This window comes from Pan paniscus, chromosome 5 (genome assembly GCF_029289425.2).
Source record: "Pan paniscus chromosome 5, NHGRI_mPanPan1-v2.0_pri, whole genome shotgun sequence".
Lineage (NCBI taxonomy): Eukaryota > Metazoa > Chordata > Mammalia > Primates > Hominidae > Pan > Pan paniscus.
In genome coordinates this window covers 164483114-164504721 of record NC_073254.2, presented here as the reverse complement: position 1 = coordinate 164504721, position 21608 = coordinate 164483114, and the positions used below count along the sequence as shown (strand labels likewise).

Here is a 21608-nt window from a genome sequence, read left to right as displayed (position 1 = left end):
CTGTTCACATAGGACTCGTTGGAGAACACAGAGGTAAGTAATTCTCATTGGAAAATACAGAAGTAAAACTCGCTGGAGAATACAAAAGTATGTAAGACTCATTGGAGAGTACAGAAGTAAGACAGACTCATTGGAGAATACAAAAGTAAGTAAGACTCACTGGAGAATACAGAAGTAAGCAGCACTCAATGGAGAATACAAAAGTCAGCAAGACTCATTGGCATCTTATGTGAATAGCTCTTACTCTGGTTGATTGTGCTGAAATCTCTTACAAGTCTTTCAATTTCAAATTCGTCTTTTATTTTGTCTCTTATTGTCTCAGTTTCTCCCATCAAAATAAATGTTAATGAATCTAATGCTTGGGAGGAATGAGAGCTAAGTAACTTAGAGCATTCCACAAGAGAAAACATGACAACAAAACATTCCACTCCCAAAAGTGTTACTGATGTCTATGTTTGCTACCTTCACAATTTCTTCCTGTTTACTTGTTGGTTTCTTTTCAATTTCATCCAATAGAGCTTCAGCTTGATAAAGCCAGGTACTTATGTGAGCCACGTTCCCATCAAATATTTCTAGCTGGTTCTGATGGTTCTACAAAGGAATTAATAAAATGCTTACATAACCATATGAAATATTTAAAATGATAATCTTAAAAGAGATTTAAAAGACCTTCAAAGAGCAAACTGTACCATGAATTTAAAGAAGAGCTTTCACCTTCCTGCAGAGCTCTTCTTCAGTGAATAAATCATCTTATTCCTAAAAATGCACATCTATGGTGCTTAACACTTTTTAAATTTATTTGATTTAGACCTCAGCACAATAAAAAGTTGAAGTAGAATAAAAGGTGAAAGTTTCTTTTTCAATTTCAATGCAAGTTCATCTCTTATTCCTTATTCTTATATTACAACTGATCTGATTTGCCCTCTTCAATCTTTTTTTTTTTTCTTTTGAGATGGAGTCTTGCTCTGTCGCCAGCCTGGAGTAGAGTGGCGCAATCTCAGCTCACTGCAACCTCCACCTCCCAGGTTCAAGTGATTCTCCTGCCTCAGTCTCCCGAGTAGCTGGGACTGCAGGCGTGCACCACCACACCCAGCTAATTTTTGTATTTTTAGTAGAGACGGGGTTTCACCGTGTTGGCCAGGATGGTCTTGATCTCTTGACCTTGTGATCCACCTTCCTCAGCCTCCCAAAGTGCTGGGATTACAGGTGTGTGCCACCGCACCTGGCCCATATTTTTAAAAAACTCATTTAAGGAATAATTTTTTAAAATGATGAAAATATGATTGAAAAAGATTCTGTATGCTCTGCTCAAAGGACAGTGCCTTTGTCTCCTTACCTCAGTATCACCAGCCCTTAATATTACATCTGGCACAGACCACAGCAAGATGTACTGAAGCAGGACATGAAATGTGCTTGACAGAACAGATTTGAAAACAGAAGCAAGAGTTAAGCAGATTATGACTGGGAAAAACAGTTAATCTAAGGCAAGAAGTTAGAGTGTGACCAAAAAGGGTAACGAGACTTATGATGAAATTAAACTTTAGCAATTATATTTTGTGGGATAAAAGAAACTGGAAAATGCTTAGACAGTAAAAGTTTTTACAAAGAAAGAAATCATTAATCTATAATATGAAACATAGTTGAAAAAAGAGAATGTAGGCTGGGTGTGGTGGCTCACGCCTGTAATCCAGTACTTTGGGAGGCCCTGATGGGAGGATCACTTGACCTCAGGAATTCAAGACCAGCCTGGACAACATGGTGAAACCCCCTCTCTACAAAAAATACAAAAATTAGCCAGGTGTGGTGGCACATGCCTGTAGTCCCAGCTACTCTCAAGGCTGAGGTGGAAGGATCACCTGAGCCTGGGGAGGTCGAAGTTGCAGTGACCCATGATCATACCACTGCACTCCAGCATGGGTGACAGACTGACACTCAGCCTCAGAAAAAAAAAAAAAAAGTGAACAAATAAACAATATAAAAAGAAAACAAACTTGCCCTTGTACCCCTGAACTTAAAATAAACATTTTTAAAAAAAGAAAATGTGAACTAATGAATGATATGAGAAAATATCAACAGTGATCTGGATTCTAAGTAGGAGGAACTGATGAGTGCCAGACTTGTTTACCCCTATTAAGCAGGTAAATCAAATGTTCTAACAGCACTAGAAAGATACTGCTTGAATGGAGAGTTTGAAAGGTGTAGACTGAAGAATACAGAAATAAGGGCCATAAGAATGTGAAATAAAGCTAGTAATTAAAAATTAATATATAAAATATTTAATGAGCATATTCTATGTGCCAAGAATCTCATATTCACTATTATATTCAATATTTAACAACTCTGTTAGGTATATACTTTTGTTCTCATTCTGTATATATGGAAATTTAAGCTTAGTAACATTAAGTAACTTAGCTAAAGTTAAACAGATAATAAGTCATGGACTGTGGATATAAATCTGTTAGAGATCAAGAGCAAAGCCCATGCTCTTCACTGCCCTGCACATCCTGAGGAATTTAAATAAATATTCAAACACACGATAATGTATTTTTTATGTCTCTATCCATTACCTAGTAATTCTATAAATTTGACAAAAGTCCTATCTCAGGTATTTCAGAATTTAAAAAAAAATTATAAATGACAATGCCTTCCTCAGCAGGGGAGGGTGGGGTGGCCATATATTCACAATTAGTATCATAGGAACATAAAACCATATAAAAATTAAATGATAACTATTTCCACGAGATGCAAATTTACAGAGTAGTGGCATAACCAAAGACTAACACATATACAATATTTAATAATTATAATCATAGCAAAATCTAAAATTGGTTGTTTTGCATATAGTTATTTAAGAGCACTACATGTTTAAGGCTCATAATCAATCATTGCAAAACTGTATGAGATAGATATAATAATGTCCATTTTACAAATTAAACAACTGAGGTTTAGAGAATGTTTAAGTAACTTTACCAGTGTTACCAAGCTAGTAGTGAAAATTTTTACATAGGCCGTCAGATGCTAGAGCCTGTGCTCTTAACCAGTATGCCATTATTCAAACACTATGAAGATTTTATATAAAAATAGCTTCTGATAGTACGAAAATCAAATACAATATGAAATCATTAAAATGAAACAAATAAGGTGCATTTACTAAAATATGAAAGTACCTCATTCCATGCAGATCATGAATATTTAGAAACACTGTAAATTCTTTCTAGTTATTACCTTTCCAAAGAAAAAATAAAACCTAGTCTAATGAAATTAATTCACAAGCAAAACATCACTGTGACACACAGTAAACAGGATTTGAAATTTAATCAAAGTTGTATTCATTTAAAAAATAACTAGAAGAGAGGAGAAGATTTCATCATTAACTTTTTCCTGAGACATACCATCAAGGTATTGCACCAATCTTCAGTCCAGGTACGAACTCGGCTCCACCCAGCATTAAGGACGCAGAGCCTCTCTTCTAAAATAGGCTCACTGCCCTCAATCAAGTTTTGCAGGGCAGCACTACTCTCTGTGATGGTATTTAAATCAGCTTTTCTCTTTTCCAGATCCTTCAGAACATTCTAGAAAATAAAAACACCAAGACCTACTTGATGCTTCAGAATATTATAAAAGTATATACAACCTTAAATTATTAAAAACTTTTCTGCCACATATACAAAGTAGTCCATGACTCCCTATATAATTTACAATGTCAAAGTTTACAAAATTCCCAAACTTATTAACATAGTGAGAATTCTTAAGTTCCAAATGGAAAACAAAATGTGTAATTCAACAAATACCAGTGAGTGTAACACACTCAGCTGTGGGAAAGCAATTATTTCATTTATTTAAATATAAATCCATTTATTACATATGAATGCCAATTACCTTCATCATCACTCTAAATGTAAAGGCTCAATTTCATTTTCAGTAACTACAAGCTGGCAAAGCAGAAGGATCCTAGAACTCACAACTTAAAAAAATTCACAATGAATTTATCTCCTAGATTACCAGAGGAAACTATCGATGTGTACTATAGGTACTTGCAAGGATAACATCTTACAGCTGGGTGATTTCACATATAATATGCTGAATAAACATTACAAAGAAACATTTCATGTAAGTAACTCACAAGAGAACAGCAAGTCTAAGCTTTGGTATTACAACTGTCATAAGTGCAAAGATAATACTCTGGATGGTATGATGATAAAGTGATTGGCACATTCGTAAGTTTCACCAGGCAAATTATATAGTCACAGAATTATAGAGAGAGCATGAGTTCCACAATTAAAACTACAAAGCTCTTTCAATCAAAAAGCAATATGCATGTATCTACCCTACTGCTACTATTATTGACCATTTTTTAAATCAACATTTAAACCAATCATTTTAAGGAGCTCAAGTTTATATTTCTACATTAAATCACACCTTGGAAAGCATACCAATTACAAATTCACAAATGAGTCCAGGTTTAAACACTCACTTGGCCATGTCAATTACTGGCATATTTATGACGGAACTGAAATACGACTTTCCAATGTTATTCTCTAGCAAGGGGGGAAAAAATAAAGGATACCCAATAGCTATGCTCTCAGCAATTATTAATAAGAATCTTTCATTTCTTCAGTGGGTATGTACTGATTGACTAGAATAGCATTTAAGAACTATAAAAAATAATGAACTACAAGTAATTACATCTAAATAGTACACATACTTTTTTACAGTAAAAAAGATTACATTGAAAATAGTTATATTTAAGTTATGGAATAAAAACAGTATTCAGAAATGAAAATATTATTTATTTAAGCTTTGCATTGAAAATAATTTTACATAATCTTTAAGTGCAAATACATTAAAATGTGGTGAAATCTCCATGTTCCTTAAATCTGAAAAGACAGTGATAAAAAGATGGTGGTTATGTTATTAATACATACTGATGTTTCATTTGATTTACTCTAATGAAGAGAATGTGCTGTGAATTTGTGACTTGTATATATCATCTTTATCATTTCAATTCTGAAATAAGATTAAATGGAAACTTAAGAGCATATTGTTCCAAAAGAAACAAATTTTTCATTGCTTTGAGTCTTTACCTAAAAAAGCTATGAGAATCAGCTGAAAAACAAATTGAATTTATGAGTATATGAACATGGATGTTTAAAAATTAAATATATAAAATCAATATCACCTATGTACCAACAATAAGCACTCTGTAAAAAAACCGAAAAGTATATTTTTACATAGCAATAAAAATAGATATGTAGGAATAAACTCCTGTGCATATATGAATAATGTTTATAAAGAAAAAAATCAAAACATTATGTAGGAATGTGAAAGAATTTAGGACAAAAATGAGACATATATGTTACCGAATAGAATTAATATAACAAAGATATCAATTCTGCACTACACAAATGTATGAATTCAAGGCAATTCAAATCAAAATTTCCAATAGAATTTAAGAATTTAACAATAAAAATTCTAAAGTTCATATAAGATATATACCAAAAATGAAGTATAAAGAGAGGGAACCCATTAACTGCAGTTAAAATATACTATAAAACATGGCTAAACATTCTAAAAACTGGTACATTTCATGGGGCCAGATCAGTGGAGCAGAAAACAACGAAAGGCAACAGGAAAATAAGAATATATGAACTTAGCATGTCAAATCCATGGGGACAAGGTTAATTACTCAACCAATAGCACTAAGATAATTGGTTATCCTTTTGGAAAGAAGGTTAGAGCCTTACCTCACGAAATACACCAAAATAAATTCTGGAAAGATTAATGCATTAAAGGTAAAAAGATGAAACTATAAAAGAGCTAGCAGAGGAGGTGGCTGGCAAGATGGCCAAACAGGAACAGCTCCAGTCTGCAGCTCCCAGCAAGACCAAAACAGAATGCAGGCGATTTCTGCATTTCCAACAGAGGTACTTGGTTCATCTCACTGGAACTCGTTAGACAGTGGGTGCAGCCCACGGAGGGTGTCGCTTCACCAGGGAAGCGCAAGAGGTTGGGGAACTCCCTCCCCTAGCCAAGGGAAGCCATGAGGGACTGTGCCGTGAGGTACGGTGCTATCCAGCCAAGATACTACACTTTTCTCAAGGCCTTCACAACCTACAGACCCGGAGATTCCCTCAGGTGCCTACACCACCAGGGCCCTGGGTTTCAAGCACAAAACTGGGCAGCCGATTGGGGGGACACCAAGCTAGCTACAGGAGTTTTTTTTTTTTTTTTTTTTTCACACCCCAGTGGTGCCTGGAACACCAGCAAGACAGAACCATTCACTCCCCTGGAAAGGGGACTGAAGCCAGGGAGCCAAGTGGTCTAGCTCAGCAGATCCCATCCCCATGGAGCCCGGCAAGCTAAGATCCAACGGCTGGAAATTCTCGCTGCCAGGACAGCAGTCTGAAGTCAACCTGGAATGCTGGAGCTTGGTGGTGAGAGGGGCATCCACCATTACTGAGGCTTGAGTAGGCAGTTTTCCCCTCACAGTGTAAACAAAGCCTCCAGGAAGTTCAAACTGGGCAGAACCCACCACAGCTCAGAAAAGCCACTGCAGCCAGACTGTCTGATCTCTGAAAGAAGGGTGGCAGCCCCAGCAAGGGGCTTATAGAGAAAACTCCCATCTGCCTGGGACAGAGCACCTGGGGGAAAGGGCAGCTGTGAGCAAAGCTTCAGCAGACTTAAATGTTCCTGCCTGCTGGCTCTGAAGAGAGCAGCGGATCTCCCAGCACAGAGCTCGAACTCTGCTAAGGGACAGACTGCCTCCTCAAGTGGGTCCCTGACCCCTGTGCCTCCTGACTGGGAGACATCTCCCAGCAGGGGTCAACAGACACCTAATATAGGAGAGCTCCAGCTGGTATCTTATGAGTGCCCCTCTGGAATGAAGCTTCCAGAGGAAGGAGCAGGGAGCAATATTTGCTATTCTGCAGCTTCCCCTGCTGATACCCAGGCAAACAGGTCTGGGGTGGACCTCCAGCAAACTCCAGCAGACCTGCAGCAGAGGGGCCTGTTAGAAGGAAAACTAACAAACAAAAAGCAACAACATTAACATCAACAAAAAGAAGGACCATGCAAAAACCCCATTCGAAGGTCACCAACATCAAAGATCAAAGGTAGATAAATCCACGAAGATGAGGAAAAACCAGCGCAAAAATGCTGTAAATTCCAAAAACCAGCATGTCTCTTCACCTCCAAAGAATCAGAACTCCTTGCTAGCAAGGGAACAAAACCGGATGGAGAATGAGTTTGATGAATTGACAGAAGTAGGCTTCAGAAAGTGGGTAATAACAAACTCCTCCAAGCTAAAGGAGCAAGTTCTAACCCAATGCAAGGAAGCTAAGAACCTTGAAAAAAAGGTTACAGAAACTGCTAACTAGACTAACCAATTTAGAGAAGAACATAAATGACCTGATGAAGCTGAAAACACAGCACGAAAACTTCATGAGGCATACGCATGTATCAATATCTGAATCGATCAAGCGGAAGAAAGCATATCAGAGATTGAAGATCAACTTAATAAAATAAAGTGTGAAGATAAGATTAGAGAAAAAAGAATGAAAATGAACAAACAAAGCCTCCAAGAAATAAGAGACTATGTGAAAAGACCAAACCTACATTTGATTGGTGTACCCAAAAGTGACAAGAAGAATGGAACAAAGTTGGAAAACACACTTCAAGATATTATGCAAGAGAACTCCCCGAACCTAGCAAGACAGGCCAACATTCAACTTTAGGAAATACAGAGAATGCCACAAAGATACTCCTCCTCAAGAAGAGAAACCCCAAGACACATAATCGTCAGATTCACCAAGGTTGAAATGAAGGAAAAAATGTTAAGGGCAGCCAGAGAGAAAGGTCAGGTTACCCACAAAGAGAAGCCCATCAGACTAATGCAGATCTCTTTGCAGAAAACCTACAAGCCAGAAGAGAATGGGGGCTAATATTCAACATTCTTAAAGAAAAGAATTTTCAACCCAGAATTTCATATCCAGCTGAACTAAGCTTCATAAGCGAAGGAGAAATAAAATCCTTTACAGACAAGCAAATGCTGAGATATTCTGTCACCATGAGGCCTGCCTTACAGGAACTCCCAAAGGAAGCACTAAATACGGAAATGAAAAACCAGTTCCAGCCACTGCAAAAACATACCAAAATATAAAGACCATGGACACTATGAAGAAACTGCATCAACTAATGGGCAAAATAACCAGATAACATCATAATGACAGGATCAAATTCATACATAACAATATTAACCTTAAATGTAAATGGGCTAAATGCCCCAATTAAAAGACACAGACTGGCAAACTGGATAAACAGCCAAGACCCATCTGTGTGCTGTATTCAGGGGACCCATCTCTTGTGCAAAGACACACATAGACTCAAAATAAAGGGATAGAGGAATATTTACCAAACAAATGGAAAGCAAAAAAAAAAAAAAAATATGCGGGGGTTGCAATCCTAGTCTCTGATAAAACAGACTTTAAACTAACAAAGATCAAAAAAGACAAAGAAGGGCATAACATAACGGTAAAGGGATCAATGCAACAAGAAGAGCTAACTATCCTAAATATATATGCACCCAATACAGGAGGACCCAGATTCATAAAGCAAGTTCTTAGAGACCTACAAAGAGACTTAGACTTCCACACAATAATAGGGGGATACTTTAACGCCCAACTGGCAATATTAGACAGATCAGTGAGGCAGAAAATTAACAAGGATATTCAGGACTTGAACTCAGCTCTGGACCAAGTGGACCTAGTAGACATATACAGAACTCTCCACCCCAAATCAACAGAATAGACATTCTTCTCAGCACCACATAGCACTTATTCTAAAATTGACCACATAATTGGAAGTAAAACACTCCTCAGCAAATGCAAAAGAACAGAAATCGTAACAAACAGTCTCTCAGACCACAGTGCAATCAAATTAGAACTCAGGATTAAGAAACGCACTCAAAACCGCACAACTACAAGGAAGCTGCACAACCTGCTCCTGAATGACTTCTGGGTAAATAACGAAATTAAGGCAGAAGTAAAGAAGTTCTTTGAAACCAATGGGAACAAAGACAAAACATAACAGAATCTCTGGGACACAGCTAAAGCAGTGTTTAGAGGGAAATTCATAGCACTAACTGCCCACATGAGAAAGCAGGAAAGATCTAAAATCGACACCCTAATTAAAAGAACTAGAGAAGCAAGAGCAAACAAATTCAAAAGCTAGCAGAAGACAGAAATAACCAAGAGCAGAGCAGAACTAAAGGAGATAGAGACACGAAAACCCTTCAAAAAAATCAATGAATCCAGGAGCTGGTTTTTTGAAAAGATTAATAAAATAGATAAGCCACTAGCCAGACTAATAAAGAAGAAAAGAGAGAAGAATCAAATAGTCACACACAAGAAAAAGATAAAGGGGGTATCACCAATGATCCCACAGAAATACAAACTACCATCAGAAGATACTATAAGCACCTCCACAAAAATGAACTAGAAAATGTAGAAGAAATGGGTAAATTCCAGGACACATACACCCTCATAAGACTAAACCAGGAAGAAGTTGAATCCCTGAATAGACCAACAACAAGTTCTGAAATTGAGGCAATAATTAATAGCCTACCAACCAACAAAAGCCCAGGACCAGATGGATTCACAGCTGAATTCTACCAGAGATACTAAGAGGAGCTGGTACCATTCCTTCTGAAACTATTCCAAACAATAGAAAGAGAGGGACTCCTCCCTAACTCATTTTATGAGGCCAGCATCATCCTGATAACAAAACCTGGCAAAGACAAAACAAAAAAAAGAAAATTTCAGGTCAATATCCCTGATGAATATCAATGCGATAATCCTCAATAAAATGCTGGCAAACTGAATCCAGCAGCATATCAAAAAGTGTATCCACCATGATCAAGTCGGCTTCATCTCTGGGATGCAAGGCTAGTTCAATGCAAATCAATAAATGTAATCCATACACAAATCAATAAACGTAATCCAACACATAAGCAGAACCAACGACACAAACCACGATTATCTCAATAGATGCAGAAAAGGCCTTTGATAAAATTCAACACCCCTTCATGCTAAAAAACACTTAATAAACTAGGTATTAACTGAACATATCTCAAAATAATAAAAGCTATTTATGACAAACCCACAGCCAATATCATATTGAATGGGCAAAAGCTGAAAGCATTCCTTTTGAAAACTGGCACAAGACAAGGATGCCCTCTCTCACCACTCCTATTCAATATAGTATTGGAAGTTCTGGCCAGGGCAATCAGGAAAGAGAAAGAAATAAAGCATATTCAAATAGGAAGAGAAGAAGTCAAATTGTCTCTGTTTGCAGATGACATAATTGTATATTTAGAAAACCCCACAGTCTCAGCCCAAAAACTCCTTAAACTGATAAGCAATTTCAGCAAAGTCTCAGGATACAAAATCAATGTGCAAAAAATCACAAGCATTCCTATACACCAATAATAGAGAGCCAAATCATGAGTGAACTCCCATTCACAATTGCTGCAAAGAGAATTAAATAGCTAGGAATACAACTTACAAGGGATGTGAAGGAGCTCTTCAAGGAGAACTACAAACCACTGCTCAATGAAATAAGAGAGGATACAAACAAATGGAAAAACATTCCATGCTCGTGGATAGGAATAATCAATATTGTGAAAATGGCCATACTGCTCAAAGTAATTTTTAGATTCAATGCTATTCCCATCAAGCTACCATTGACTTTCTTCACAGAATTAGAAAAAAACACTTTAAATTTCATATGGAAACAAAAAGAGCCCATATAGCCAAGAAAATCCTAAGCAAAAAGAACAAAGCTGGAGGCATCCAGCTGACTTCAAACTACACTATCAGGCTACAGTAACCAAAACAGCATGGTACTGGTACCAAAATAGATATATAGACCAATGGAACAGAACAGAGGCCTCAGAAATAACACCACACATCTATAACTAACTGATCTTTGACAAACCTGACAAAAACAAGCAATAGGGAAAGGATTCCCTATTTAATAAATGGTGTTGGGAAAACAGGCTAGCCATATGCAGAAAACTGAAAGTGGACCCCTTCCTTACACCTTATACAAAAATTAACTCAAGATGGATTAAAGACTTAAACGTAAGACCTAAAACCATAAAAACCCTAGAAGAAAACCTAGGCAATACCATTCAGGACACTGGCATGGGCAAAGACTTCATGATTAAAACACCAAAAGCAACGGCAACAAAAGCCAAAATTGACAAATAAGATCTATAAACTAAAGAGCTTCTGCAGAGCAAAAGAAAGTACCAGCATAGTGAACAGGCAACCTAGAGACTGGGAGAAAGTTTTTGCAATCCATCCATCTGACAAAGGGTTAATATCCTGAATCTACAAGGAAATTCAACAAATTTACAAGAAAAAAACAAACAACTCCATCAAAAAGTAGGTGAAGGATATGAACAGGCACTTCTCAAAAGAAGACATTTATGTGGCCAAAAAACATATGAAAAAAAGCTCATCATCACTGGTCATTAGAAAAATGCAAATCAAAACTACAATGAGATACCATCTCACACCAGGTAGAATGGCGATTATTAAAAAGTCAGGAAACAACAGATGCTGGAGTGGATGTGGAGAAATAGGAATGCTTTTACACTGTTGGTGGGAGTGTAAATTATTTCAACCATTATGGAAGAGGTGATTCTTCAAGGATTTAGAACCAGAAATATCATTTGACCCAGAAATCCCATTACTGGGTATATACTCAAAGGATTATAAATCATTCTACTCTAAAGACATGCCCACGTATATTTATTGCAGCACTATTCACAATAGCAAAGACTTGGAATCAACCCAAATGCCCATCAATGTTAGACTGGATAAAGAAAATGTGGCACATATATACCATGGAATACTATGTAGCTATTAAAAATGTGAGTTCATGTCCTTTGCAGGGACCCGGATGAAGTTGGAAACAATCATTCTCAGTAAACTAACACAGGAACAGAAAACCAAACACCACATATTCTCACTCATAAGTGGGAATTGAACAATGAGAACACATGGACACAGGGAGGGTAACATCACACACTGGGTCCTGTTGGGGGCTGGGGGGCTAGGGGAGGGGTAGCATTAGGAGAAATACCTAATGTAGATGACGGGTTGATGAGTGAGGCAAATGACCATGGCACGTGTATACCTATGTAACAAACCTGCACGTTCCGCACATGTATCCCAGAACTTAAAGTATAACAATTAAAAAAAAGGAAAAAAGCTAGTAGAAAAAAATAAGTGAATAATTAAATGAACCTGGAGTAGAGGTGGTCTTTCTAAGCACTAAAGGCAGAAATAATGAAGAAAAAGATGGATTTTGTTCATTAAAAAATATTCAGAAGGATTTACTTTTTTTCAAAAAAAAGCTTAAAAAAACAAAAAAGAAGCTACAGTAATAAAAAAATTTGTTTGCAATCGAACACAACTCACTAAGCATTGATAATCAGAACAGATAAAAAGCTCCAAATTAAAAGACCAATTTGGTGATAAAAAATGGTCAGAATTAGAGGAAAAAGCAGTATTTTTAACAGTGCTATAGAAGACCTATAAACTTGTCAAAAATGTTCTAATTAAATAACCAAAACATGATGTCAAGTAGAAATTCTCATTCGCATGTGGTAGGTGCACTATTTCTGAAGAACAATTGCATAATATGTATAAGACTTAAAAATGGATATATTCCTGTCCCTTGATCAATACTTTTAGGGTTAAGAATTTATCCTCAGGAAATAATTATGAATGTATGATATGGTTTAGTATATTCACCATAGCGTTATCTATAATAACGAAAATGGTAATAATTTAAACGGACATGAATAGAGAAATGAGAAAATAAAAAAATTAAGAATGAAATACTATGCATATCTCTAATATGCTAAAAACAAGTATAGGTAAAGAAAAATGCCAAAGATGTAAGTTTTTAAAAGAAGGTCAATAAATACTAGTTACAACAAAATTTATTTTTAAATATATGCTTTTGCATGTGCACATCGAAATGTGCTCAAAAAAATGAAAAAATAATAGCATTGTTTGATTATAGGTGATTTTTGCTCCTGTTTTTTTGTATTACACTAGGCAAATTTCATTCAACTAGCTTCTATTACTTATGTTACTAATTTAAAAAGTAATGATTTTCAAAGTATACTGCACGAGGATGATAATATGTCCTTGAAAAACTTAAATTTAACAAAAATAAAGTTTGGTGCCTTTGTTTTGCATTCATCCACAACACACCGATGACTTGCAATGCTCATTTCCCTCATACATTCCTTTCTTCACTTCCTTTACACTCACACTGCTCATGGCATGATCACGCTTTTCATGAGCTTTTTTCTAAACTGAGAATAGTCTTTCCAGTGTCTACTATCTTAACTTTCTCCCAGCTGTCATATCCACAGAGCATTCAAAGTAAGCAGGAGTTGTGTCACCCCACAACCTCTCAGCACCTTCTCCTCAAGGCCCACAGCAAACGTGTAGAGCTGTAGAGGGTGTCAAACTGATACTTGTGGCTTTATATAAACATCAGTCACAGTATTGATCATTTATATGCAGCACTTCCCACTAGTATACTCGCTTCTTTCTCAGGAAAGAGATTTAGGAAAACAGAATGCCTAGTTAAAAGAACCACTCATGTTCCATTCAATTCTTTCTCTACTGCAGAAGCCAGAACCAGCAAATCAACTTTCTAATCTCTGTGATTTCAAAGTACAGGGTTAAAGAAAACTCTTGTATTGATTTTTTAAAATTCTATTCCTAAGTTCTTTACATCTGAAAGTTTGCAATAGAAAGATTACTTATTGGTTTTAAAATGTTATTAAAGAAGAATTAAACTCAGCACAATTCTTTGTAAACACTCTGTAAATATGTGTCATTGATTTTAAAGGTGGTGAATTAGGCTTTTAAGTACTATATAAACATAATACCTATAAAGGCCTTGATGATCCATGAATGTAATGCTTTTGGAATCAGGATAAAAATATCTTATTAAAAGAGCTGTTTTACAAATAACCCCATTAAAATGTGGGCAAATAAAATGAACAGACACTTCACAAAGGACATACTAGCAGCCAACAACACACGAAAAAATGCTCAACATCACTAACATTAGAGAAATGCAAATTGAAACCACAATGAGATACCATCTCACACCATTTAGAATGGCTATTATTAAAAAGTCAAAAAATAACAGATGTTGACAAGGTTGCAGAGAAAAAGGAACACTTTTATACTGTTGGTGGGAATGTAAATTAGTTCAGCCTCTGTGGAAAGCAGTTTAGAAATTTCTCAAAGAACTTCAAATAGAATTCTGATTACTGACCCAGAAATCTGATTACTGGGTATAAAGGCAAAGGAAAATAAACTGTTCTACCAAAAAGACACACGCACTGATATGTTCATCAGCACTATTCACAAGAGCAAGGACATGTCATCAACCTAGGTGCCCATCAATGGTGGATTGGATAAAGAAAATGTGATACATTTACACCATAGAGTACCATACAACCATAAAAAAGAATGAAATCATGTCCTTTGCAGCAACATGGATGCAGCTGGAGGCCATTATCCTAAGTGAGTTAATGCAGGAATGGGAAACCAATTACCACGTTCTCGCTTACAAGTGGGGGCTAAACATTGGGTACACAAGGCCATAAAGAAGGGAACGATAAACACTGGGGACTAGTAGAGGGGCGAGAAACAGAGGGAGGCATGAGCTGAAAAACTATCTAGTGGGTACTACGCTCACTACCTGGGTGATGGGAATCATTCATACCCCAAACCTCAGCATTACACAATATATCCATGTAACAAACCTATATGTGTACCCCTTAATCTAAAAGTAGAAATTATAAAGAAAATAAAATATAATCATTGTTTTTAAAATATTTTTTCTTAGGACAGAGAAGTGGAAAAACAATGCAAAAAAGAAAAGGCTAGATTTAATATAAAATGGAGGGACATGGTATCCAACCAGGTCGCCCAGAACAAATGCCATGTTACGCTGGCATCATGCTGGTGTTTCATCTGAACTGCAACTTACTTTAGCCCAGGAAATTTCTGTATCCAAGTCACCAAGCAGACCTTCTGAAGTGGACTTCTGTACCAATTCAGTTTCAGTAGCAGAAAGCCATTCAGAGAGAGAAGCAGCCTCTTTCTTCATTTTCCGGGCCAACTGTGATGCTCTTTCCAGATCCTGTTTTCCTTCTGTCACCTGAGACGGAGAGAGGCAGGGAGAGACTGAGACTGAGATGGGAATGAACACAAATGAGAATGAATCAGAATGTTAACTAAAGATCCAAACTGATTCATATATAACCCCCAAGACATACATAACCTTTGTCTTAGCACCTTAGAATCCTCTAAGCTTGCATTTCTGCAAGGAGGCAATATGCTGTAGTGGTTAAGTGCCAGGCAATCCTGGGTTTTCATCTTAGCTCTATCATTAATTTCCTAAGTGATACTGGCAGAGGTATAGCCCTCAAAAGATTGGTATGAGGCTGGGCACAGTGGCTCATGTCTATAATCCCAGCACTTTGGGAGGCCGAGGCAGGCAAATCTTTTGAGTCCAAGAGTTTAAGACCAGCCTGGGAAACATGACCTCATTTTCTACAAAATGAAAGACCTCATTTTGTAAAAAACACAAAAAATTAGCCAGTATGGTGGTGTGTGCCCGTAGTTCCAGCTGGTCAGTAGGCTGAGGTGGGAGAATCGCTTGAGCCCTGGAGGCTGGGGCTGCAGTGAGCCGTGATCCTGCCACTGCACTCCAGCCTGGGCAACAGAGCAAGACCCCGTCTCAAAAAAAAAAAAAAAAAAGATTGTTATGTGTATTAAGCGAGAAAAACACACATAAAAGGGCAGAAATAAAGTTAAAAAATCACTAGTATCTATTATAATTTTGAACATAAAATATCTTAGAATCCTCTCCATGAAGGAAAAATACTGTATTATAGTAACTTGAGGGGAAAATAGCACCATTTTCACAATTATATGTTTTATAATTAACCACTTTAACTTAAAATGCAGTACACGACTATACAACCTAAACCTTATTATTATTTTGCTCTCATTGTTGTTGACAGAAAACAAATGAACTTAACTAACATTTACCAAGCTCTTAATACAGCTTCCATGTTGTGCTAAGGAATCTTACACACGTATGCAATAAAATTCACAAAGCCTCTTTCTACTTTATGGATAATGAAAATGAAACTTAAAGATGTTAAGGCCAAGGCCAGGGTGGTACAATCTTTGGACTGAGCCATGCCATTCTGGCTTCTACCACCATCACTCCCAGACATTGCCCTTGCTAAGTTCAATAATGACCCCAATGGCAACTGATCTAATTAATATGTTTACGTGGACATCATATTTAACTTTCAAAATATCCAGAACAGGTAACTGCACTCTGTCAAAATACCATCTTCCCCTAGCTTTCCAGACCTAGTACTCACCTGTGTCCCTACCACTTCTTGCTACTTAATATTAGTTTCTTTTGCAAGCTCATCTTCCTGAGATTTCTTACTAAATGATGTAATTCTTAAGACTTGGTTGAGGGCCCTCTTCTTTCACTATATCCTGTTCCTAGACAATCTATCATCCCTGATTACTTTAATTATGACCTCTATGCAGATGACTCATAAAATCCACCTCTTCAGTCCAGATATATTCTCCAGACCTGAATAATCATGTGAGTACCCGACATTTCCAATTAACATTCTCAAAGGTACTTAAAATGTCAACATGTCCAATACATACCTGTGATTTCTGCATGCTTCTACCTTTTTTTTTTTTTGAGACAGAGTTTTCACTCTTGTTGCCCAGGCTGGAGTGCAGTGGCACGATCTTGACTAACTGCAACCTCAGCCTCCCAGGTTCAAGTGATTCTCCTGCCTCAGCCTCCCGAGTAGCTGGTATTACAGGCACATACCACCACACTCAGCTAATTTTTTTTTTTTTTTTTTTTTTTTTTTTTGAGTAGAGACGGGTTTTTGCCATGTTGGCCAGGCTGGTCTCAAACTCCTGACCTCAGGTGATCCACCACCTTGGCCTCCCAAAGTGCAAAGATTACAGGCATAAGCCACCGCACCCGGACCTCTATCTTTTCTTACAGCACCCATCTCAATGGCCACACCATCCACATCATCAAGCTAGAAACCCAGGGGTCATCCTTCATTTCTCCTCCTGGACCAAGTCCTATTGATTTCACTTCCTACATATGTCTGAAATCAGTTCACTCACTCCATCTCCACTCTCCATCCTAGTTCAAGGTACGACCATCTCTTACCAAGTGTACAATGACTTCCAAACCAGTCTCCTCACATCCACTCCAGCCTCTCTCCAATTCCTCTTCCAAAACACAGTGAGTAATCCTTTAAAAGACATATCTGAGTATGTAATTTGCCTACTAAAACCTGTGCAATAGCTGCTTAAGACACAGATTTTAATCTGTAACACAAACTCTATGACATTGGCAGGATTTCGTCTAATCCTGTCTCCCTAGCACCATGTTCCTCACACTGGCTCTCTCTGCTCTAGCCACATAAATGTACCACACTGCCTCCTGCCTTAGAGCTTTTATATATACTGTTTTATCAGTCTAGAAATCTCCTCTAGTTTCACCCAGGTTACTCCTACCCAGACTTCAGATCTCGGCTTATGCATCACCTCCTCAGGGAAGCCTTCCTAACACAAGACTGGGTGAAACCCCCCTTTACCTATACTCTTAAAGAACCATGTACATTCTTCATAACTCTTCAGACTGATAATGTGACATCATCTCATGTAACTACTCAATGTTTTTCTCTTTCACTACCTTAAGTTCCATTAGACAAAGAGATAATTTATATCTTTCCTCACCACTGTCTCCTTGTATAATTCCTGACACAGAGTAAAATCTCGATTGAGTGAAACTTTAAATGATAAAATTAATTAATACTAAAATTATAGTCACAATTGGAGAATTAGTGCAAAAACCAGCAATACCATTCCATTCATAAAATGCCCAGTGAATAAATATAATAATATTTAACGAAGAACCAGCTGTATAATTCCAAAAAGAAGCTCTAAGGTGTGTGTTCCAGACATGTAATACATCAAAATGTATCATAGCAACAACCTAAGCTTGCAGAAGTGAGATCAAAATCACCCAGAAAAAGTATAAACTGGTCGTTCTGATTTCAATTGAAAACAAAATTTCAGCTATTTTTCTCTGGGCTTATATAGAAACTTCAATATTACCTCAACTGGAAGTAGTTAACATTTCCTAACTGAAGGAGGATCCAAAATACTATCAAACATGGGTTTTCAATATTACCTATTAAGGTTTCTCACTTCCACACATTCTTTGCTCTCCTGGTTTCAGGGCAAAAATTCAGTCACTCACAGTAAATGCTCAACAACTCCTGCATGGATTCACTAAAATGCCCAAATTAGAGATGTTTCTTGCCAGGATTTCAAATCCTGGTAGATTAATGTGAACTTCTTGCCACTGGTTATTTACTAGAGCCCTGATGTTTTAACATTTCTCGGCAGACTGTTCAATTTAGAAATCTTAAGGACCAAAAACTTGAGTTTTTACAGGGACTATTATTTCCCATTTTTCCTACATGAAATGGGAAAACATTAGGACTAAAAACAGAATGTTTCTCACAATTAAAATTACACTTAGAAAAATCTTACATGTTGTGACTAGAAAAAAGCCAACACCGGCTACTGCTATCCATTGAAATTTGGAATTATTAACGTTTATTTTTTCCCTTGTATTTCTTTGAAGTACTAATGGGAGGTGACAGCATGCTGGCAGTCCTCACAGCCCTCGCTCGCTCTCGGCGCCTCCTCTGCCTGGGCTCCCACTTTGGCGGCACTTGAGAAACACTTCAGCCCACCGCTGCACTGTGGGAACCCCTTTCTGGGCTGGCCAAGGCCAGAGCCCACTCCCTCAGCTTGCACGGAGGTGTGGAGGGAGAGGCGCGAGCGGGAACCGGGGCTGCGTGCCACGCTTGGGGGCCAGCTGGAGTTCCGGGTGGGCTTGGCGGGCCCCGCACTCGGAGCAGCAGGCCGGCCCTGCCGGCCCCAGGAAATGAGGGACTTAGCACCGGACCAGCGGCTGCGGAGGGTGTACTGGGTCCCCCAGCAGTGCCGGCCCACCAGCGCTGCGCTCAATTTCTCACCGGGCCTTACCTGCCTTCCCGCGGGGCAGGGCTCGGGACCTGCAGCCCGCCATGCCTGAGCCTCCCACCCCCTCCATGGGCTCCTGTGCGGCCGGAGCCTCCCCGACGAGTGCCACCCCCTGCTCCACGGCGCCCACTCCCATCGACCACCCAAGGGCTGAGGAGTGCGAGCCCAGGGCGTGGGACTGGAAGGCAGCTCCACCTGCAGCCCGGGTATGGGATCCACTGAGTGAAGCCAGCTGGGCTCCTGAGTCTGGTGGGGATGTGAGAGTCTTTATGTCTAGCTCAGGGATTGTAAATACACCAATCGGCACTCTGTATCTAGCTGAAGGTTTGTAAACACACCAATCAGCACCCTGTGTCTAGCTCAGGGTTTGTGAGTGCACCAATCCACACTGTATCTAGCTACTCTGGTGGGGCCTTAGAGAACCTTTATGTCTAGCTAAGGGATTGTAAATACACCAATGGGCACTCTGTATCTAGCTCAAGGTTTGTAAACACACCAATCAGCACCCTGTCTCTAGCTCAGGGTTTGTGAATGCACCAATCGACACTCTGTATCTAGCTACTCTGGTGGGGCCTTGGAGAACCTTTGTGTCCACACTCTGTATCTAGCTAATCTGGTGGGGACATGGAGAACCTTTGTGTCTAGCTCAGGGATTGTAAACGCACCAATCAGCGCCCTGTCAGAAAAGACCACTCGTCTCTACCAATCAGCAGGATGTGGGTGGGGCCAGATAAGCGAATAAAAGCAAGCTGCCGGAGCCAGCAGTGGCAACCCGCTCAGGTCCCCTTCCACACTGTGGAAGCTTTGTTCTTTTGCTCTTTGCAATAAATCTTGCTACTGCTCACTCTTTGGGTCCACACTGCTTTTATGAGCTGTAACACTCACCGCGAAGGTCTGCAGCATCACTCCTGAGCCAGCGAGACCATGAACCCACCAGAAGGAAGAAACTCCGAGCACATCTGAATATCAGAAGGAACAAACTCCAGATGCGCCACCTTAAGAGCTGTAACACTCACCACGAGGGTCCACAGCTTCATTCTTGAAGTCAGTGAGACCAAGAACCCACCAATTCCAGACACACTAAGTCTACCACAATGAACATATATTACTTGTAGTTTCCTTAGAATAATTTATGGAATATCAGTAGCCATTGAAAAGTATAAATATTAGCCTGAATTAAATATTAAAAATAAAATTTTTTTTAAAACAGTGTCTCACTCTGTTGCCTAGGCTGGAGTGTAGTGGTGTGATCTCAGCTCACTGCAACCTCTGCCTCCTAGGTTCAAGCAACTCTCCCACCTCAGCCTCCCAGGTAGCTAGGACTACAGATACTCACCACCATGGCTAATTTTTTTTTTGGAAATTTGTTTTGTTTTTGGAGGTTTTCGTTTGTATTTTTTTGTAGAGACAAGGTTTCATCATGTTGCCCAGGCTGGTCTCAAACCCCTGGGCTCAAGCCATTACCTGACTCAGCCTCCCAAAGACCTGGGATTACAGGCGTGAGCCACTGTGCCTAGCCAAAAATAAATTTCTGTGTAACTATGAATCACTGTAATATTACCACATACATTTAAAGAAATATAACAATTATTACAATAAATTGAAAACACGTATGAATCTCATAATTTTCAAACATGCATTTTCCAAAAAGTGAAATTTAAAAATACATGAGAGAGAACGAGAGAGAGAGAGATTGAGAGAGAGAGAGAGAGACAGAGAGATGAGCTGTGGGGCTGCTCTCCTCACCTGTGCGCCCAGGTCATTGTAAAGAACCTTCAGGGAAGTCAGCTGCTCATCCATCCCTTTTGGGTTGTCCGTTTGCTGTTTCTGGACAATATGTCTTCCTGTTTTAATCACAGTTTCCACTTCAAGTTTGACTTCACTCAAAGTTTTATACAGTTTCTTTAAAACAAACAAAGAAAAAGACAAATTACACACTGTGGTGACAACTTGCCAACTGGCATCATGTCAGACCACAGCTTACACAGATTGACAGCCAAGACCTAACTATGGTGATCAAAGGCCATCATCTTTCTCAGATTTGGTCTGAAGGTCGAGTCAAATGAAATCAAGCTTGTAATAACTTCTTCAAATCTGACAAGAAAATAAACTAATAGAGTTTATGCTCATTCTTTTAAAATCTCAGACAAATGTTTATGAAAGTACTTGATAATATAAATATTTTTCCTACATAAAATGGGAAAACATTAGGACTAAAAACAGAATGTTTATCACAATTAAAATTACATTTTAAAAAAATCTTCCATGTTATGACTAAAACAAGCCAACACCGGCTACTGCTGTCTGTTGGATTTGGAATTATTAACATTTATTTCTATTTCTCAGAAGTACTAAGTCTACCACAATGAACATATATAA

At 38.4% G+C, this 21608-nt stretch overlaps 1 protein-coding gene across 2 annotated transcripts in view; it reads right to left on the bottom strand.

Moving 5' to 3' along the window:
* UTRN (utrophin) overlaps positions 1-21608 on the bottom strand; it is a 568097-nt gene that overhangs the window by 338252 nt on the left and 208237 nt on the right. For both annotated transcript variants that reach the window (XM_014345496.4, XM_063605516.1), the window contains exons 33-36: positions 20976-21131; positions 15094-15264; positions 3393-3572; positions 463-591 (exon numbers count right to left, since the gene is read on the bottom strand). In XM_014345496.4, the coding sequence (XP_014200982.4) occupies positions 463-591; positions 3393-3572; positions 15094-15264; positions 20976-21131 (636 nt within the window). The remainder of the gene's footprint in view (positions 1-462; positions 592-3392; positions 3573-15093; positions 15265-20975; positions 21132-21608) is intronic.